Here is a 20,295-nt window from a genome sequence, read left to right as displayed (position 1 = left end):
GAATACAGACAACTCGAAGTAGATTCTCCAAGTAATAAGAAACAATAGGACCATGGTGCTAATAGAGAAGAAGACTCTGCTCCAAACCCAGATTTCTACTTTACCCCATACCTCCATCTCATTTACACCAATAGCACCACCACACGCCTCAACAGGTATATACACAAGTGAGTCACTTTCTTATGAGATGGGTGGCTATACAAACATAACAAGGTAGCGTAGCGTAGCATAGCGTAACATAGCCTAAACCTAACCTAACCTAACAATCTATCCTATCCTAACATAATGTAATGTGACACAACATAACGTAACATAGCCTCTACAAGGTTTTCTCAAATGTAATAAACATTGTGCAAAAGAATTGAAAGACTTCAGTTGAAAATCAGGACTTCAAATATGGATAAAGTAATATCAGAACATTTCAACTTCCTAGGACATTTTACTTAAGGTCTCTGTGACTCTTTGGGAAAAACAGAGACTTTAGCACCGCTATTGAACAAGAGGTTGCTGAATTCACTACATCAAAAGTACTCACCACCAGAAGGCAGCATATGAGCAGTTTCACCCTTTCTGGGAATTCATCAAATGTGAATGTAGCCAGCTTTCCTTTAATGGGGCAAAACCTTCTAACAGGAATTGCGCTTAAGGACCCTTGCACCATTTAGATGACTACAGTTTCGGGCAATCTCAAAAGGTCTCAACAAACACAGTACTTTTTCTTAACATATTATATTTGTTAAATGATAGATTGCTTGTCATCTCCCTCCCACGGAACCCCTTTCCATTCTCTTACACCCCCACCCCTCATCCTAACTTAAATCCTACCTTACTCTAGTCACGTGGTACATTTAATGATGTGGGGCTGCAACAGCTTATTATGCCTTTCAGTAAAATGTGTCAATTGGAAAAAGGGCTATCAGACTCCTGGTATTTTGCACTATGTGCATGTAACCCCTTTTACCCCGTATTAACATGCCTGGCTGTTTGCTTCTCTGTACCGAAATTCATCTCTCTGCTCACCTCTCCAGGCTTCATCCAACTCATCTTTGCTGAACCAGAGTTGGGTGCTGTGGATGGTACAAGTGTGAAACTGGACCCGAAACACAACATCTCGCTCTCCTCCCTGCAGCTGCTTATGGTAGCATTTCACCTGGAGAGGAAAGGATGGCCAAATCAGTAGAGAGCATAGCTTTTCCAGCCACGTGATCCGGCTTTCTTGACTCTGTTCATTTAAGGGTAATAGTTATTTACAGAGAGTGATCATCAACATACATTGCTTCAAAGCTCTAAATCAGGGGTCTTCAAACCTGGCCCTTTTATGACTTGTGGACTTCAATTCCCAGAATTCCTCAGCCAGGTGCCTGGCTGAGGAATTCTGGGAATTGAAGTCCACAAGTCATAAAAGGGCCAGGTTTGAAGACCCCTGGTCTAGTGTTTGTCTAAATCATAAATATTTCCTCTGTATTATTCTACATAGCAAAGCTATATACGGTAGCATGTGTGTGTGTGTGTGTGTTTGTTTGTATGTGTGTATTATATATGTATGTATGTATGTATGTATGTATATATATTCTTCTGATTACTTATAGCAACAAGGTCCTACAGAAATTATGTTCTTATGCCAGGCTGAATAGAAAAGGCAATAGAGAAGGGCGATTAACTCAATATTTTATGCAGATGGATATCACTAAATCTCATTTTTAACAGTGATTAAGGCAGCATGGTGAGCACGGCTAATGTGAAATCTCTCCTTTGCATTGGGCAAAGAATGTACGGAAGATAGGAAGCTACTGAAAAATGTCTTTCAACTAAAAACTGAGCTATATATTTTGGGTTGAAACTTATCTTCCCCCCCCCATCTTGATTTCTGATTTATTGTTTCAACTCTGACAGGGCTTTTCATAATTAGTTAAGTTCACACATTAAGTGCACAAGCTACAGGATTTAAGTCTAAATTTAGCTCAGTTGTATGTGAAGATGTATTCTGTAAGGTTAGGGAACAAGATAAATCAACCTAGCTACATGCTGGCCTCTATATGGCCTCTTAAGCCATATTTCAGCCTGGGTGGATATCTGTTGGAGCAGGACAACCAAGGCTCTGGAAAAAATTAATTGAACAACTTTGAAGGCTTCCAGAATACAACTCATGCAACACAAATGAGACAGCTCATCTTCCCTGCTCTATTGCTCTTACCTTGCTAGCAGAATCTGCATATTGGCACTACAATAAAAACTTTAATTTTTTATGAAGTTTTGCAATTAAAATAAAAGGAGGGCAATCAATGGAGGTCGTGATCAGGTTTTTTGTTTTTTTTTAAACAGAGTAATCCTGGGAATGGAATCAGATGTTGCTTTCAGATTAGGCAATATAACTTTTCACCTGAAGAAAAGGTGGCCAGAGGTTACTGTTGGCAATTTCAACCACTTTATCCTAGGGTGTTGGATCAGCCCAGCATGTATTGGGAGAGTTCAGACATGAGGACCCAGATTGTTGGGGGCAATTAAGCTGACTTTGTAATAATGCCGCTTGGGGGGTGTATGAAAGCCCTAATAAGCAGGCATATACATAGAATGAAGGCTACTGCTAAGCTTGTAAGCCGCCCTGAGTCTTCGGAGAAGGGCGGGATATAAATGGAATTAAAATAAATAAATAAATAAATGTGCGTGTCCTTCCTCTCTGCTCCCTGAGCTACTCTGCTTAGAAAAGCTGTTGTAGTCCATCTCTTTCAAACTCAACTCTCTGTTGCACCTCTCAACTCCTGGCGCCTTATTATCAGTTACCGGGCAGGTTCCAACACGTGCCGTTTACAGCTTTAGACTTGGGCCTTTAAAGCCCACCACCTCCCTGGCCTTGGGTATGAGTCGCATGATGAGCCTGGGCAGGTATTGGACTCAAAGAGATGTCACAGGTTTAGTGCCCTTTCTAAATTCCCTGCCTGCACATGTTTGGTGATCGGTGGGCTTGTGCACGTGATGCGTTTTTATAGATGGCTAAATCTAAGGGTCTGTCCATCGGTCAAAATCATCTCTGAATCATAGCAGTGCTCTGATTGGCTGACCGTTTCATGCCAGCTTGTGACATTCAGAAATTGGGGGGCGGGGGGCAGCAAAGCCCGGGGCTTAGCCCTGGGTTTGCTTAACACATTCTGCACAGCTGAACCAGTTGTCTATCAACTAGTGACAAACTAGAACAGATCCCCCAGGGAAGCAAATGTTGGGGATTGCCAACCTAAAAGTGGGAGGTAAGCAATTCCTGAACTCTGGGGGAAAGCTCCAGAGGCAGAAGGACAGTATTCATGCCACAAGCTGTGCTCTCTGCCTTCCAAATGAACTTAATGTTTCTGGCAAAATAAATAGCTACACAGAACAAATTTTAAAAATTCCAGATATGCCCAGTGAGTTGACTTAAAAAAAAATAAGCCCAAGCTGGAATCTTTAGCAATGAACATGTTTTAAATTTTTGAAAGAAGGGTATACACAACTGTGACTCTCCAAATCAACTTTTGAAGTAATTTGAAGTGCGCATTCTTGCCTAAGTATGCAAGAAATGCATAGCAAGTTCAAACTGAGATCCACCTAACATAGGTAGTCTTTTAAAATAGGAATTCCAGTGCCCAGCAGGCAATATCTGGCAGACTGAAAATTGGCTACTGATCGGCTTCTGTGAACTACTGGATTAAGTACGCATATTTATCAAGAGTCACTATACCGTACTTTATTTTATTTATCTAAAGTGTGCAGAGAAGAGGAACAAAGATGATAAAGGGTCTGGGGGCTAAATCATACGACAAATGGTTGAGGGAGTTAGGAATGTCTAGTCCAGGGGTAGGCAACCTCGGCTCTTTTATGACTCATGGACTTCAATTCCCAGAATTCCTGAGTCAGCATAGCATAGCTGACTCAGGAATTCTGGGAGTTGAAGTCCATGAGTCATAAAAGAGCCGAGGTTGCCTACCCCTGGTCTAGTCTATCGGAGAGAAGAGGGGGGGGAGGGGAGACATGATAACTGCCTTCCACTAGTTGAGGGGTTATTACAAAGAAGAGGGGATTGACTCTAAGGCACCAGAGGGCGGGATAAGAAGTAATGGGGGAAACGTTGTTAAAGAGAGAGCAAACCTAAAAGTAAGAAGAAATTTCCTGATGGTGAGAACAATTAATCTATGGAATAACTTGCCTACCAAAGTTGTGGGTGCTCCATTACTAGAGGTTTTTCAAAAACAGTCTGGACAATCATTTGACCAGGATAGCATAAGGTCTCAGGATAGGAGCAAGGGGTTGGCCTAGAATTCACAGGGGTAGGCAACCTTGGCTCTTTTATGACTCGTGGACTTCAACTCCCAGAATTCCTGAGCCAGCATGACTCAGCTTGGAAACCTCTCTCTTTCCCTCAGCATGGCTGGCTCAGGAATTCTGGGAATTGAAGTCCACGAGTCATAAAAGATCCAAGGTTGCCTTCCCCTGGCCTAGAAGACCTCCTTTCCAGCCCTAGGATTCTATGTTCTATTCATTCCCAGAAAGATAAATACAAGGTTAATATAAAAGCCCCATTTGCATTATTTCCCTTTGCTCACGATTAAGATATTTGATGTTGCTATTACTAGGCTTGCTGGATCCATTAAATAATAATAATTAATAATTAATAATAATTAATAATAATGATGATGATGATGATGATGATGATGAAGATGATGATGATGAAGATGATGATGATGTTACTATGCTATACCTTGGTTTTAAAATGGATCAATATAGAAATCACTCAATTTATAAAACGAAGAGGCTATATCTGATGCCTAATGCAGAATCTCTTCTGCCTACGGCAAGCCCATTTACTTGGTAGTGTGTATTACAACACATAGCATCATACTATGTGCCATTGTAACGTATAAGTTGGCAGGGCCATATACTGTGCATGAATATCATACCATACATAGTCTGGTTTTGCACTGTTCTAGGAAAGAGAATCAGAATCAGAATAGAGGTGGAAGGGACCTTGGAGGTCTTCTAGTTCAACTCCCTTCTCAAGCAGAAGGCCCTATACCATTCCAGACAAGTGATAGTCTCTTCTTAAAAACCTCTAGTGATGAAGCACCCACAACTTGTGAAGGCAAGCTGTTCCACTGGTTAATTGTCCTCACTGTTGGGAAATTTCTCCTTAATTCCAGGTTGCTTTTCTCCTTGATTGGTTTCCATCCATTGTTTCTTGTCTTGCCTTCTGGTCCTTTGGAAAATAAATTGACCCCCTCATCTTTGTGGCAGCCTTTCGAATACTGGAATACTGCTAACATGTCCCTCCTATTCCTTCTTTTCTCTAGACTGGCCATTCCCAAATCCTGCAACCATTCTTCATATGTTTTAGTCTCCAGACCTTTCATCCTCTTAGTTGCTTTTCTTTGCACTTTTTCCAACGTCTCAACATCTTTTTTGGCAATGTGGTGACCAAAACTGGATGCAGTATTCCTGGTGTGGCCTTACTAAGGCTTTATAAAGCAATACTAATACTTTGCGTGATCTGGATTCTACGCTTCTGTTTATACAGCCACGGATCGTATTAGCTTTTTTGGCTGCTGCCGCACACTGCTGGCTCATGTTTAAGGGATCATCCATTAGGACTCCAAGGTCCCTCTCACAGTTACTGTTTTTGAGCCACAGGAAAGGATGGAGGAAGAAAGCCTGGTGACAATGTCACATCCCTTCTAAACTCTAGTTCTGCCCTTAAATCCTGACCTGCTGGCAACACTCACCATGACATCTCCCTTCAAGAGCAAGGCTGGCTCTAAGGTGATACAGATCTTCTGAGTTCCACTGGCACCATGGAGGCTACTGCATGAACAGAAGAAATCATTAGGATTGTCGGAATTGAAGTTAAAAGAAGACTTCAGAGGCACCTTAGGTTTTTGATCTAGAGAGAACCAGCTCATACTTACTAGATCCCAGAGGTATAGACCAATTGCATGGATTGGTAGATCTTTAGGAAAGGTTGATAACCTAGAAGAGACAAGATGGGCCAGATGGATCAAAAGGGAAGAACCCATCTCCAGAAAATTGAAGAATGCTGCAAATGGAAAATTTCTATCATAGAAATGGAGGAGCAACAAAGGACATACATTCATAAGTCATATATTTGATAAGGACAGACAGACATGTGTCTCCAGTCCAAACAGAATTATGATTCTTTGCATCCGTATCTGTTTATGTCTCCAATGATTTTTAAGAATTAAGTTTGAGTCCTTTTTGTATAAGAAGGAGGGAGGGGGAAACATGGCCAGGCTTTCAAGATCCTGTTATTACCAAATAAACTGAATCAGTAAATTTAAGTTCTACCATCTCTTGTGGTGTCTCTTTCCTACATTTAAGGGCTGAAAAGCATTGAATTTAAAAGGAGGTAGAAATATGCACACCTCACTTTTTCCTATCCTAAAATCCAGCACCTGGATCAGGGGCACAAAAATTCAAAGGGAAAGTTTGCACCACAAAAGCACTACTGCTTCATAGCCACACGTACCAATAGCTGCTCAGAAAGTAACACATCATTATCAACTTTACCAGCCTCGCTGGACTAAACAGCTTGGTAAAAACACTGCTTTTCGGTGCAGGAAATTAACAAGTGATATACTTTCCTCCTGTCTCAGGGACAAGAGAAAAGCACTTTAACGAGGGTGTGGAAATTGCTCTAGTCTAAGTCAAGGATCTATGACACAGGTCGGCAACCTGCGGCTCCGGAGCCGCATGCGGCTCTTTGAGCTGTCTCTTGCGGCTCCCAGCCGCCCGGTGCGCGCGCACCTCTTCCAACGGGCAGTGGTGCGCGCGCACCTCTCCAAATGGAGAGTGGCACCGCCCGTTTGGAGAGGTGCACGCGCACCTCCCCGAATGGGCGGAGGTGCGCGCGCACCTCCCCAAACCTTTGGAGAGGTGCGCGCGTACCTCCGCGCGAATGGGCAGCGGTGCCGCTCTTTCAGGAAGCCCGCCTCGGCCCGTCTGTGAAGCTGCCGAAAGCGGCAGCTTAGCAGACGGGCCGCGGCAGCTTCCGCAAAGAGCGGCGCCCCTGCCCATTCCGAGAGGTGCGCGCGCACCTCTCCGAACGACCGGAGGTGCGCGCGCACCTCCCCAAACCTTTGGGGAGGTGCGCGCGTACCTCCGCGCGAACGGGCAGCGGTGCCGCTCTTTCAGGAAGCTGCCGCTTTCGGCAGCTTCCTGAAAGAGCGGCGCCGCTGCCCCTTCGCTTTCGGCAGCTTCCTGAAAGAGCGGCGCTGCTGCCCCTTCGCTTTCGGCAGCTTCCTGAAAGAGCGGCGCCGCTGCCCCTTCGCTTTCGGCAGCTTCCTGAAAGAGCGGCGCCGCTGCCCCTTCGCTTTCGGCAGCTTCCTGAAAGAGCGGCGCTGCTGCCCCTTCGCACGGAGGTACGCGCGCACCTCCCCAAAGGTTTGGGGAGGTGCGCGCGCAACTCCGGTCGTTCGGAGAACGGGCAGCGGTGCCGCTCTTTCAGGAAGCTGCCGCTTTCGGCAGCTTCCTGAAAGAGCGGCGCCGCTGCCCCTTCGCTTTCGGCAGCTTCCTGAAAGAGCGGCGCTGCTGCCCCTTCGCACGGAGGTACGCGCGCACCTCCCCAAAGGTTTGGGGAGGTGCGCGCGCAACTCCGGTCGTTCGGAGAACGGGCAGCGGTGCCGCTCTTTCAGGAAGCTGCCGCTTTCGGCAGCTTCCTGAAAGAGCGGCGCCGCTGCCCCTTCGCTTTCGGCAGCTTCCTGAAAGAGCGGCGCTGCTGCCCCTTCGCACGGAGGTACGCGCGCACCTCCCCAAAGGTTTGGGGAGGTGCGCGCGCAACTCCGGTCGTTCGGAGAACGGGCAGCGGTGCCGCTCTTTCAGGAAGCTGCCGCTTTCGGCAGCTTCCTGAAAGAGCGGCGCCGCTGCCCCTTCGCTTTCGGCAGCTTCCTGAAAGAGCGGCGCCGCTGCCCCTTCGCTTTCGGCAGCTTCCTGAAAGAGCGGCGCTGCTGCCCCTTCGCACGGAGGTACGCGCGCACCTCCCCAAAGGTTTGGGGAGGTGCGCGCGCAACTCCGGTCGTTCGGAGAACGGGCAGCGGTGCCGCTCTTTCAGGAAGCTGCCGCTTTCGGCAGCTTCCTGAAAGAGCGGCGCCGCTGCCCCTTCGCTTTCGGCAGCTTCCTGAAAGAGCGGCGCCACTGCCCCTTCGCTTTCGGCAGCTTCCTGAAAGAGCGGCGCCGCTGCCCCTTCGCTTTCGGCAGCTTCCTGAAAGAGCGGCGCTGCTGCCCCTTCGCACGGAGGTACGCGCGCACCTCCCCAAAGGTTTGGGGAGGTGCGCGCGCAACTCCGGTCGTTCGGAGAGGTGCGCGCGCACCTCTCGGAATGGGCAGGGGCGCCGCTCTTTGCGGAAGCTGCCGCGGCCCGTTTGCTAAGCTGCCGCTTTCGGCAGCTTCACAGACGGGCCGCGGCGGGCTTCCTGAAAGAGCGGCACCGCTGCCCATTCGCGCGGAGGTACGCGCGCACCTCCGGTCATTCGGAGAGGTGCGCGCGCACCTCTCGGAATGGGCAGGGGCGCCGCTCTTTGCGGAAGCTGCCACGGCCCGTCTGCAAAGCTGCCGAAAGCGGCAGCTTTGCAGACGGGCCGTCGCCATCGGGCAACCGGGAACCGGTTCCATCTCATTTTTTTAAAAATGGCAGCCGCGTGCGTCCGCGCATGCGCAAAAAACCTTTTTGCGCATGCGCGTGCATGGACACACGCACGCGGCTCCCTCTTTTTTTAATTTGTGATGGAACCGGTTCCCAGTGGCTCTTTTTCTTTTTTAGGTTGCCGACCCCTGATCTATGATAAAAGTTCTATTGTTACAAAGTAGTTTATTTTTTCTGTTTCAACCCTAGCTCTCTCCTCTCTTAAGTTGACTCATGAGGCAGGTTGCATACATTCATTTTTCATTGAAGGGGTGTTGGCATTACGAAGTATGAGAATCCCTGCCATATGGGTGGGTGGTAAGCCATCCAAATGTTTGTTCGCTCTAGAAGATGGGTGTTTTCTAAATTTGATATATAAATAAAAATAAAATATCAATTTGTGCCATGTTTTTGTAGTTTGGAATCATAAGCATGCATGACGTAAAATCTGAAAGGAGTGGGGCAAGAGGAGTATTTGATGGTTATTGTTTTCCAGCCCTGTGACACTTACCTCCTCCACTTTCAAACGTAGGAATGGCTGGGAGCAGAACATGATGCAGGAAAAGTGTATTGCTGTTCATCTTGATCGTGCCTGAGAGAAGCCCACTGAAATAATGAATATACCTACCATGGAGAAATGAAAGAGAAATCCATGCAGTCATGTAAAAATAAGTGAGTCGTGTAAGAATAAGTGGGTCTATAGGAAACTAACTATCTTGACACCAACATCTTCTCTCAGCCTGGTGCTTCCAAAACCCATCTTCCTTAAATTCCATCCACATAGGCCAGGGGTAGGCAACCTTGGCTCTTTTATGACTGGTGGACTTCAATTTCCAGAATTCCTGAGCCAGCATGGCTAAGCATGGAAACCTCTCCCTTTCCCATCAGCATGGCTGCCTCAGGAATTCTGGGAGTTGAAGTCCACCAGTCATAAAAGAGCCAAGGTTGCCTACCCCTGACAAAGGCAAATGCCCAATTACAAAGTTTTAATCCCTTTGCACTTACTGGTTTTATCCTATAATTAAATATACTTAACTTTTAAATTGGAACTTTTATTTTATTTATTTATTTATTTATTTGATTTATATACCGCCCTACTCCTAGAGGACTCAGGGCGGTGTACAGGGCAATAAAATAAGAATACATTAGATAAATAATTTTAAAACCCAAATCCATCAGGCCAGGCCGGCTTGTTCGAATAGATAAGTTTTTAGATCACGCCGGAAGGAGCGAAGGTCGGGGGCCATCCGGAGTTCAGCTGGTAAGCGGTTCCAAAGGATTGGAGCACCCACCGAGAATGCTCTCCCCCTGGGGGTCACCAGCCGACATTCTCTGACCGGTGGTACCCTGAGGAGGCCCTCTCTGTGGGAACGTATAGGACGGAGGGACGATATTACTATATTGTTAGGGGGGGAAAATCTTAACACGTATGGGGCAACATCTCTCTAATACCAGAATCTAATAACAGACATTAAAATACTGATTGTCAGGTAAGGACTGGAGGGTAACATGAGTTGTATAAAAGCTAATGGGATCTGTGAAGGGGAGGGGTGTGTGTAAGATGACTTAAACTTCTACACGGATTGTGGTGTTGTGATACAAGTTGTTCCACCCTTTTTTTATGGGCATTACCACTCTGCCTGCATGTTCAAAGAGCAGTTTGTGGCATGACACTGCAATACAACTTTCATCAATCTGATTAAAGAAGAGTTCCTGTGGGTGCTGATGATGACAAGCCATGAAAATGACTCTCATAATATCGTTTGTTTTCAAAACGTCAGCCAGGCTGGCTAGAAAATTTGAAGATTCCATATATCTGAAAGGCACCTTTCTGTTTTTTAACAAGAAAATTCATTTCTTTGTTCCTCCCAAACGTGGATCGTATCAAAGATAATTTTACTTTCTGCTGTCCTAGATAATGAAATAGTTTCCAAAGAGGAGAAAAATGAATATGTGACAGAAGCGCCTCTTTCATTGCTACTGCTCCACTGCTTGTATCATTGCACTGTAAATGCAGACATTGTAGTTCCAACCCCTGTAGTTTCTTGACTGAAGCATATCAAGTATGGGCAGCCAGTGCATTGAGGAATTGAACAAAACAGGTAGCCCTGAAGCTATGAATGGTCACCTTGATGACCATTTGAAGTTACAACCTTGGGGCTATTTGTGGCCCAGATTCAAGGTTCTGAGAGTTGCCCCCCCTCCTTTCATGGAGACATGAGCAAAGTTCAGCTGTTTGACAACACAACTGCATTTACAAGCGTTTGCAGCATCCCATGGTCAGGTGAACACATTTTACAACAGTTTTGCCAAAAAGCAGCACTTACTTCTGGCTTTTGGCAAAAATGTGCCCATAGCGAAGCACCGGTTCGCTTAATGATCACTGCAAAAGAGGTCATAAAATTGGGTGATGACTGACCCATTTTATGACTGTCATGGCTTACAACTATGATGGGCAGGCTCCATTACGGTCATAACTGGAGAACTATCTGCATTTTTTTAAAAAAAAACTGTTACACAAACACTGTAATTATATTTTGGTATATCCATTGTTTTTCTGCCAGAAGACTTCTGAGCATGGAAAAAGGGGAGCACTGGATTGTTTTTGCATGGTCTGAACTAGGATTATGAGTCTGGGGTACAAACATGTGGATGACCACTAGAGGCCAGCAAAGAGATGGAGAAAATAGTCTTTACTGCCCTCTAAAAGTATTCTAGTCCTTTGTAATCCAGACTCTGAATTTCTATGCTACCCATAAGAGCTGGCTACGTAACACATACCCTCCAATGCTTTTCCCAAGCATTTCTCCCAGCAGCCTGTGTGGAAGCTTTAAAACAGACATGTCAAACACAAGGCCCGGGGGCCGGATCCGGCCCACGAAGTGGTTTCATGTGGCCCCCGAAGCCATCCTGGAAACAGTGAGGGAACGGCCCCCACTGCCTTGGCCCTGGCCCAGAGACCCTCCTTCTGCCAGAGACCCTCAGATCTGTCCCACTCCTGCCCAGGCCCCCATAGGCACCCTTGATGCGAACAATGTAGAGCTGGCCACGCCCACCCAGCAGGCCATACGCACTCTAGCCACGCCCACCCAGTAGGCCACGCCCAACTTGGCCATACCCACCCGGCCCCTTGAGGGCAACCGCAATGCTGATGCGGCCCTCAGTGAAATTGAGTTTGACACTCCTGAGATAGAGGGTGCAAGATTCACCTCTTCTGTGATGGCTGGAGGGAGGCAGCTACTTTGTCTTCACAGAACTTGCGCATGGTCAGTGTGCTGAGGGCCTGGTCTGCACTGAGGAGACAAAACAAGGAAGGGGCATAGAGTAGTGTTTATATACTGCTCAAAAAAATAATAAAGGGGACACAAAATAAGACATCCTACTATTAAAATACAGTACATTGTGTTGTTTAAGTGTTCCCTTTATTTTTTTGAGCAGTATACATTCAATCGGTTATACAACAGACATGCTACACATACATTCGGCCCACCAAAAATGTAGCTTAAGAAGAAAGCTGGAAAAGGAGACGGAGGAAGGAAAGGAGAAGAAAGTGTCTGCCGGTGCTAGAGTAGCCCATCTCTCGTTCTCCCTTGATCCATACCTTGCAGAGATTTTGCTGTAGTACATGTAAGAGGCTACGATCACGCCCGTCTTGCCCTTGTTGCCCTGGCACAAAGAGAGAACACATTAAACTGGCATTGGAATGAGGCATTGTGACTATTTTATTTATTTTTATTCCATTTATATCCCACCCTTCTCCGAAGACTCAGGGCGGCTTACAAGCTTAGCAGTAGCCTTCATTCTATGTATCTGCCTGCTTATTAGGGCTTTCACACACACCCCCCCCAAGCGGCATTATTACAAAGTCAGCTTAATTGCCCCCAACAATCTGGGTCCTCATTTTATCTACCTCGGAAGGATGGAAGGCTGAGTCAACCTTGAGCCTGGTGGGACTCGAACCTGCACTAATTGCAGGCAGCTGGTGTTACTTAAGGAGGCATTAGCCCACTGCTCCACCAAGGCTCTATAAATTCGGGAGTGCAAAAAGTTTTAGCAAACTATAACAGCCACCTTGGAGTGGTGATGGAAAAAGCACAAAAATATGAACGCGAAAGAAGGTACAGTATTTTTGCCTACACTCACTTTATTTATTGGATTCGGTTTGTATAAATATAGTTCATGTCTCCGTAATCTCACTACCCTGTCAGCTGGAAGCCATTCTGCACCACCTCTACTTATGAGGGAGAAACCATCCAGTATTTGGTCTCCTCCTTCTTTGTAAAGCTGGTGAAGACTAAGCTTTCCATGGAAGAAGTTCCAGGCTGTCCAAAAAGCCTCCAAGGAAAGTTTTTTGACGGTTGCAATCAAAAGTAAAACAGAGATGGGGGGAAAAATCCATTTATTATACTAAACGAAATGAGAATGAACCCAGAGAATGGTTATTCAGCCTGATCACTTAACAGACAAAAGCTAATGGTCATAATTAAAGGGGGATGGGGGGAAGCCAATTTCGTATTTTATTCCCTTCTTCTCTAGCCAGTCTGGGAATGTAAAATCTTTCTTCACTTACCAATAGCTTAAAAAATGAAAACAAGCTCAACGTCTTTAAGGAAATCACTAGAAAGAGGTGGGGAATGCTGATGAAGATTCCAGCTCTCGTAAAACAGAGGAAAAGTTTGTTTGATGCCACTTCATTACAGTAAGGATTTTGGCAGGCATGTAGACTTTCAATGTTTGACTAATGAATTGGGTAACCTGATGTCCTGCTTTCTATAAACAGAATAAAGCAAAGGTATACATTCAATGTATACCTCATCAGGCTAAGCCTCTGCAGTTGTCTTACCTTTCTCAGAGGACCTTCTAGGCTGGTGGCTTTGAGGACATACAAAAACCACTCGCCTAATGATCCTGGAAAGCCAGTATCTCATCCCTTTTTTTCCTGACAGCAAGAAGTGTCCACTGTCTTATTCCCCCTTTGATCATTATATTTCTCCCTTATATAAATATCCACAATAGCCAGAAAGTTGGGAAGATTTTTCTCTCTGACCTTGCAGTGAAGGACAGCCACATGCTGAGGGTCTGAATTTAGCCAGGTCTCCATGGCTTTGCAGATGGAACAAATTTTGTCCAGAGGTGGAGCATGCAGATCTGGCCAGCCAAAATCTTGCACCTGGACCATCAAGGAGAAAGAAGTATTGGATTTAAGAACATGCTTGCGTATATTGAGAGAGGAGACAAGCTTTGGGAGTGGGTGACGACAATGTCTTGCCTAGAGGATGGAACTCCTGTAAAGAAGCAAAGGGCCTTTCCTCACTGAGTTGAAGGGTTCTCCGTCCCACCTTACTCTAAGTGAGGAGGAAAACGTAGTGACATGAAATCAGTTGGTCCCAATGATGACTGTTATCCCATCTTTATTGCCTTTGTTGCTGTCACCATAGTCACTGATAATGTGATTCTAGTTATTGCTGGGGGGAAATGGGTTAGAAAGCCTTTCAGCTTTTGTGCGTTTTTATGCAGCTTTCATAAGGGACGTGGTGGCTCAGTGGGTTGGGACGCTGAGCTTGTCGATCAGAAGGTTGGCAGTTTGGCGGGTCGAATCCCAAGTGCCGCGTAACAGAGTGAGCGCCTGTTACTCGTCCCAGCTTCTGCCAACCTACCAGTTCGAAAGCATGTAAAAATGCAAGTAGAAAAATAGGGACCACTACGGTGGGAAGGTAACAGCGTTCCGTGCGCCTTTGGCGTCTAGTCATGCCGGCCACATGACCACGGAGACGTCCTCGGACAAGCGCTGGCTCTTCGGCTTTGAAACGGAGATGAGCATCGGCCCCTAGAGTCGGAAACGACTAGCACGCATGTGCGGGGGAACCTTTACCTTTACCTTTTTATGCACCTTGAAAGCTTCCCTGGATAGATTTTAGATTTAGATTTTATTAGATTTATATACCGCCCTTTTCCCGTAGGACTCAGGGCGGTTTACAAGGTGTTTAAAACATCAATACAAAAATTAAAAAAACAATTAAAAATGATTAAATTCAGTCCCTGAAGTAAAAATATAAAAACCCCAATTAAAACTCTCAGCCTGGGCCGGAAAGCTCAAAGAGCCAGGTCTTCAGGTCAGAGTTGGCAGTTACCATCTTTATAGCTATAAAACGCAGTGAGCACAATTGGCACTATTTGCATAAAGAACAACAAGGAGAAAATAATAATAACAACAATGTGAGCTCTTTGACTGTTCAACTGCTAGTTTTTAAAGGTTTAACACTTTTCGTGACTCTCCCAAGTCCTACAGCCAAGTAACTTGGCTTGTTTTCAACTAAGGAGCTACACATCTGGTTTTAGGTCAGTCTTGGGGTCAGTTATGATGATTTCTGTACTGCATTTCTATCTCCTTAAATTGCACACTTTATATCATACTGTATAAAACAGTAAAGTAGAACAATACACAGTACATAAGGATAAGATAGTGCACAAGAATCAAGTAAATGAAACTGGGATATTATTTTTTTTAAAAAAATCAGAAAATAACCCGTATTGTGTCTAAATATACTAACAAAGATGGTCTTGGGCAGAAGAGGCCCTCCCAAACAGCGTAGCTTTAACTGCTTTCAATGAAATTACAGTCATGGAAAACTAAAATTCTCTTTAAAAATGTTGCATGATACAATTTAGTGCCATATGTAAATATTTAATATGCGTTACATCTTTCCTTCCAGGATTAATGTCTGTTTTTCTCTTTTGCTTTTGATCAGCTGAGAATGAGAATGAATGAATCAAGCTAAACTAACAATTAATTACTGTACTTTAATCACTGAAGGCAGAGCCATTTTATGAATTTCTGCAAGTTCAATAACCCTCTAAACAGTTTCAGTTGAGATGTAGTCCCCAATTTGACGTAAGCATCTTCGCCCCAAGCTCTCATCTCTCACCTTGGGGTTCAACCGGATGATGTCATGGCGTTTCTCTGACAAGTTGAGGAGCTGTTGACAGAAAGAAGACTCTTTAGCAGTTTACTCTACCAACCCAACTTTCAGCTGATAAAACTCCACCATCCTGGTCAGGATGTTTTTAAGCATGGTTATTTCACCCCAAAGGTTAACTCACTCTTCGAAAATAAGCTTATTAAGTTGCTTAACAAAAAGGTTTTATAGCCCTCCATTCCTCTTGAAAGTCAGAATATAGCTCCTCTCCAACCCTGCCCTCCCAACGTATAAGGCTGCTCCTATAAGTGAACTTTATAGAGATCTTCAAAATGGAGATATCACCAATGCTTTTCTCAAGATGAGATGCTGATGTGATGCCCTCCGGGTGAGATTCAAGGTGTTGGTAATGACCTACAAAGCCCTACATGGCATGGGTCCGGATTACCTACAGCAGCACCTGCGGCCGGCGTCAACTTCCCTCCGTCCAGAGAGGGCCTCCTCAGGGTGCCTCCGATCAGAGAATGTCGACTGGTGGCCCCCAGGGGGAGGGCGTTCTCTGTGGGCGCGCCAGACCTGTGGAACCGCTTGCCGGTTGAGCTCTGGATGGCCCCCGACCTTCGCTCCTTCCGGCGGGATCTAAAAACTTATTTATTTGAGCAATCCGACCTGGTCTGATGGCTTTGGGGTTGGGTTTTTAACATGGTTTTAACTATTGTATATATCGGGCATAAATTATTTAATTGTTTTTTAACTTTTGTACATTGTTTTTTTAATATTTATTGCCCTGTACAATAGTCCTTCGGGAGAAGGGCGGTATAAAAATTTAATAAATATAAATATAAATATATCCCGCAGGACAAACCGACCATCATTCCTCTGTATCTCAGAGGTGAAGCATGCATTCTCCACACGATCACTCAAGCCTACGTAGAGATGTCAAGTTGGTTCCTTCCTGACAATAGCTCTTCTTACCACTCTATCACCACTGTCGTCGTCTCCTTACCAGATACTTGTCCTCATGCTTGGATTTTAACATCTGCGCCACCTCTCGGAGATTGCTGCGGTAACGTTGTTCCTCCAAGGCAGGAGGAAAAGACACAGAGATGATACGTTCGGTGATGTAGATGAGGTCAAAATCATACTTGCGCTCCATGACGTGGTCCAGACTGAAGCTTCTGAAAGGAAGAAAAGCAGGATGCGTAAGGGACGCAGGACTCCAGGGGTCCACAGAACAACAATGAGCAGTGAAGGTTGCAAAATAAATTAACAGGCAAAAGAACTAAAGCCTACCTAGTTTGCCTTTTGGCAAACCTCATTTTCAGCGGGGTCCCTCAATAACACGGCTGAAAGCAAAGTATCGCAACTGTGCAGGTACCAACAGAAGAGGATATTGGTAGCTATTGGGGTTGAACTGTGGGGGTCCTTGGTGCTCTCTCAGCTTGGTTGTTTACTTGCAGATGGTTCATTAACATCATCAGTACTAGAAGGGAGTAGGGTTTGCTCTCCGTTTACATCAGACATGTCAAACACAAGGCCCGGGGGCCGGATCCGGCCCGCGAAGTGGTTTCATGTGGCCCGCGAAGCCATCCTGGAATCAGTGAGGGAACGGCCCCCACTGCCTTGGCCCTGGCCCAGAGACCCTCCTTCTGCCAGAGACCCTCAGATCTGTCCCACTCCTGCCCAGGCCCCCATAGGCACCCTTGATGCGAAGGATGTAGAGCTGGCCACGCCCACCCAGTAGGCCATACGCACTCTAGCCACGCCCACCCAGTAGGCCACGCCCACCCTGGCCACACCCACCCGGCCCCCTGAGGGCAACCGCAATGCTGATGCGGCCCTCAATGAAATTGAGTTTGACACCCCTGGTTTACATACAAGTGGTTTGCCCTACTTAGTGTTAGTAGGAGTGTTCTTGGTGGTTCCTTGATTAGGCTGTTTTTTCTTTTTCTTTTACTGTTTGAATGTTTGCCTCAGATGATAGTTCCTTGACTGGAGTATTGTTTACTATTTGATTGTTGTTAATCTTGATGATAATTTCTGCTTATCTGGGTATTGATTGCCGGGGAGTTGGTATTTTGGTCTTTTTGTTTCATTTTTAGTTTTTTAACTGTCTCTTTTGAATGGTAGGTAGAGGCTGTCTATGTGCCTGTTGGTGGCCGATGTGTCCGAGTGCCAGGCTTCCAATTGTGCAGGTACCTTAAATCAATATTCAACAAAATCCATTTTATAGCCAGTTCTGGGAGCAACCGGTGCTTTTCTTCATGCGCTTTCCTTAAATTTATATCCCGTTACTCCATATAATGATAGAACTGGAAAGTCTTCACATGTAATCTTCTGCTCTCTGAAGAAACCACAGCCATCTACGACAAATAGGCCTGACCAACCTCTGCTTAAAAACCTCCAGTGGGGGAAAAAGCACAGCAACCGATTCTTCAGTTGATAATTTGCGTCAATACAAAAATACAATAAATTTAAAAAAGATAGCTATATAGAGAGTTTGGGAAAAAAAATCAGAGAAGAGCAACTAAGATGATCAAAGGCCTGGAGACTAAAACATACAAAGAATGGCTGCAGGACTTGGATTTGGCTAGTCCAGGGGTAGGCAACTTCAGCTCTTTTATGACTCATGGACTTCAACTCCCAGAATTCCTGAGCCCGCATGGCTCAGCTTGGAAACCTCTCCCTTTCCCCTCAGCATAGCTGACTCAGGAATTCTGGGAGTTGAAGTCCATGAGTCATAAAAGAGCCGAGGTTGCCTACCCCTGGGCTAGTCTAAAGAAAAGAAGGTAAAGGGTGATAATGATAGCAGCATTCCAGTATTTGAGGGGCTGCCACAAACTATTCTCCAAAGCACCAGAGGGCAGGACAAGAAACAATGGTTGGAAACTGATCAAAGAGAGAAGCCACCTGGAATTAAGGAGAAATTTCCTGACAGTGAGGACAATTAACCAGTGGAACAGCTTGCCTCCAGAAATCGTGGGCGCTCCATCACTGGAGGTTTTTAACAAGAGGCTAGACAGACACTTGTCTGAGATGGTATTATAGGTTCTCCTGCTTGCGCTGGGGGGGGGGGGCTGGACTAGAAGACCTCCAAGATCCCTTCCAGGTCTATTCTATTCTAAAATAAATGTAACAGTAACACACACACACACACACACACACACACACACGTACACGCACTTGCATATTTAGATAATCATATATATATATAAAATTGTGACTGTTTATTGTATTACATTTTACGTTTTCCTTGCTGTATTTCTTCACTCGTTTTTAAGCACTTGTTATGTAATTTTCTAATTATGTATACATGTCGTGGTTTTGTTCTTTTGTTGCTGTTTTCTTTTTTTCTAGTCATTATTTTAAAAGCAATAAAAGCTATTAAAAACTGATGACATCTCCTAGTGAGTTTCTCCCAGTGCTTTTTTTGTAAGAGAAAAAGGTGCCGGAACTCACACATGTCATACAACCCGCCTTGCCTACCCTACAAGGTTCCATCCAAAAAAGGTGCCGGAACTCCGTTCTGAGCGTTCTATGAGAAAAAAAGGCCTGGTTTCTCCTAATATTTAATCGACTCTTTCCTTGCAATGCTGATTCGTGTACTGTAGGTAAGGTTTTCGGCAGCAACAAGACAACAAATCAGCTCACTTTCTGAAGTCTCCTGTCTCCAGCGAGGCAGCCGAGGCACAGGTAAAGCTCTCACTGGTTGTGAAGTTTAGGCCTTGACTGGGAATAATTTGGTCACTAAGAAAATGCTTTCTTAGATCACTAGAATTGTTTAAGAAGATAAAGCTTGCTATCACAGAACAATGGATAATGAATGCACGACTTATATTCATATCTAGTCCTTATTAATGAAAATTGTCTTGCTAGGGATGAGTCAAAGGAAAAGAGGCAATTCTGATGAACTTTGTTAAAAATTTCTCTCCGCTACTGATTGACTAATTGCATCAAAGGGAGGCAAGGGTTCAAGCATGATAGATAAACAACTGAAGAAAAAAAACAGTGTTTTTAATTATATAGATTAACTGCAGTGAGTTGTAGGCACAGAGATATGGAAAGACTTATAAATTCCCACAATGGAAGAATGGATGATGAAGTTAATGGAACTGGCTGAGATGGCGAAATAAACTACTTTAATTAAAGAAAAGACTTTGTCTAGCTTTGTTTTTTATGTGGACACTTTTGGACTTTTTGCTAGAAACTTCAGGAAATGCTACATGAATTTTGACATTTGACAATTAAAAATGTTCATGGTTGTGGAAATACTGTGTACGGTTGAATTTGAGATCAAAAGGTTATGTATGTTATGTTTACAATTATATTGAAGAAAGTTGGAGGTAAGTTACCCTTTTTCTATTTCTTTTCATTTTCTTCTATTCCTTTGCACCTTCCTGTCCTCTATTTTAACTTCTTAATTCCTTCTTTGTTTTTATAGTGTTTTTATTGTTTTTGTGTTTTTTTTAAAAAAGGAGGCCACTGTATTTATCTTTTTAGAATGAAGCAAACGGTACCCAAAATTCTTTCACTTTTCTCCCTCATTATTAACTTATACAACTTCATGGCATTGTCCGTTTTATCCTCCGGTGGCTGGCATCGCTGACAACTGATTCAAGATGTATTGCCACTTTCTTGTCTCTTTCCCCCTCCCCATAGCCAAATTAAAATGCAATGCAGTGCCAATCCATTTCCTTCCTAGTTCCAAAATGACTGGAGTTA

The 20,295-nt window shown here is 44.8% G+C and overlaps 1 protein-coding gene across 3 annotated transcripts in view; it reads right to left on the bottom strand.

The window, feature by feature from the left end:
• The window catches only part of TNS2 (tensin 2), a 167,497-nt gene that overhangs the window by 38,083 nt on the left and 109,119 nt on the right, over positions 1-20,295 (bottom strand). For all 3 annotated transcript variants that reach the window (XM_083356192.1, XM_083356193.1, XM_083356194.1), the window contains exons 7-15: positions 16,580-16,751; positions 15,583-15,633; positions 13,704-13,826; positions 12,258-12,322; positions 11,866-11,949; positions 9,168-9,280; positions 5,928-5,988; positions 5,745-5,823; positions 1,021-1,150 (exon numbers count right to left, since the gene is read on the bottom strand). In XM_083356192.1, coding sequence (XP_083212318.1) covers positions 1,021-1,150; positions 5,745-5,823; positions 5,928-5,988; positions 9,168-9,280; positions 11,866-11,949; positions 12,258-12,322; positions 13,704-13,826; positions 15,583-15,633; positions 16,580-16,751 — 878 coding nt within the window. The remainder of the gene's footprint in view (positions 1-1,020; positions 1,151-5,744; positions 5,824-5,927; positions 5,989-9,167; positions 9,281-11,865; positions 11,950-12,257; positions 12,323-13,703; positions 13,827-15,582; positions 15,634-16,579; positions 16,752-20,295) is intronic.

Source organism: Vipera ursinii (assembly GCF_947247035.1).
Source record: "Vipera ursinii genome assembly, chromosome: 2".
Taxonomy (NCBI): domain Eukaryota; kingdom Metazoa; phylum Chordata; class Lepidosauria; order Squamata; family Viperidae; genus Vipera; species Vipera ursinii.
Note: the sequence above shows the minus strand (reverse complement) of the source record. Positions and strands in the feature narration are given on the sequence as shown.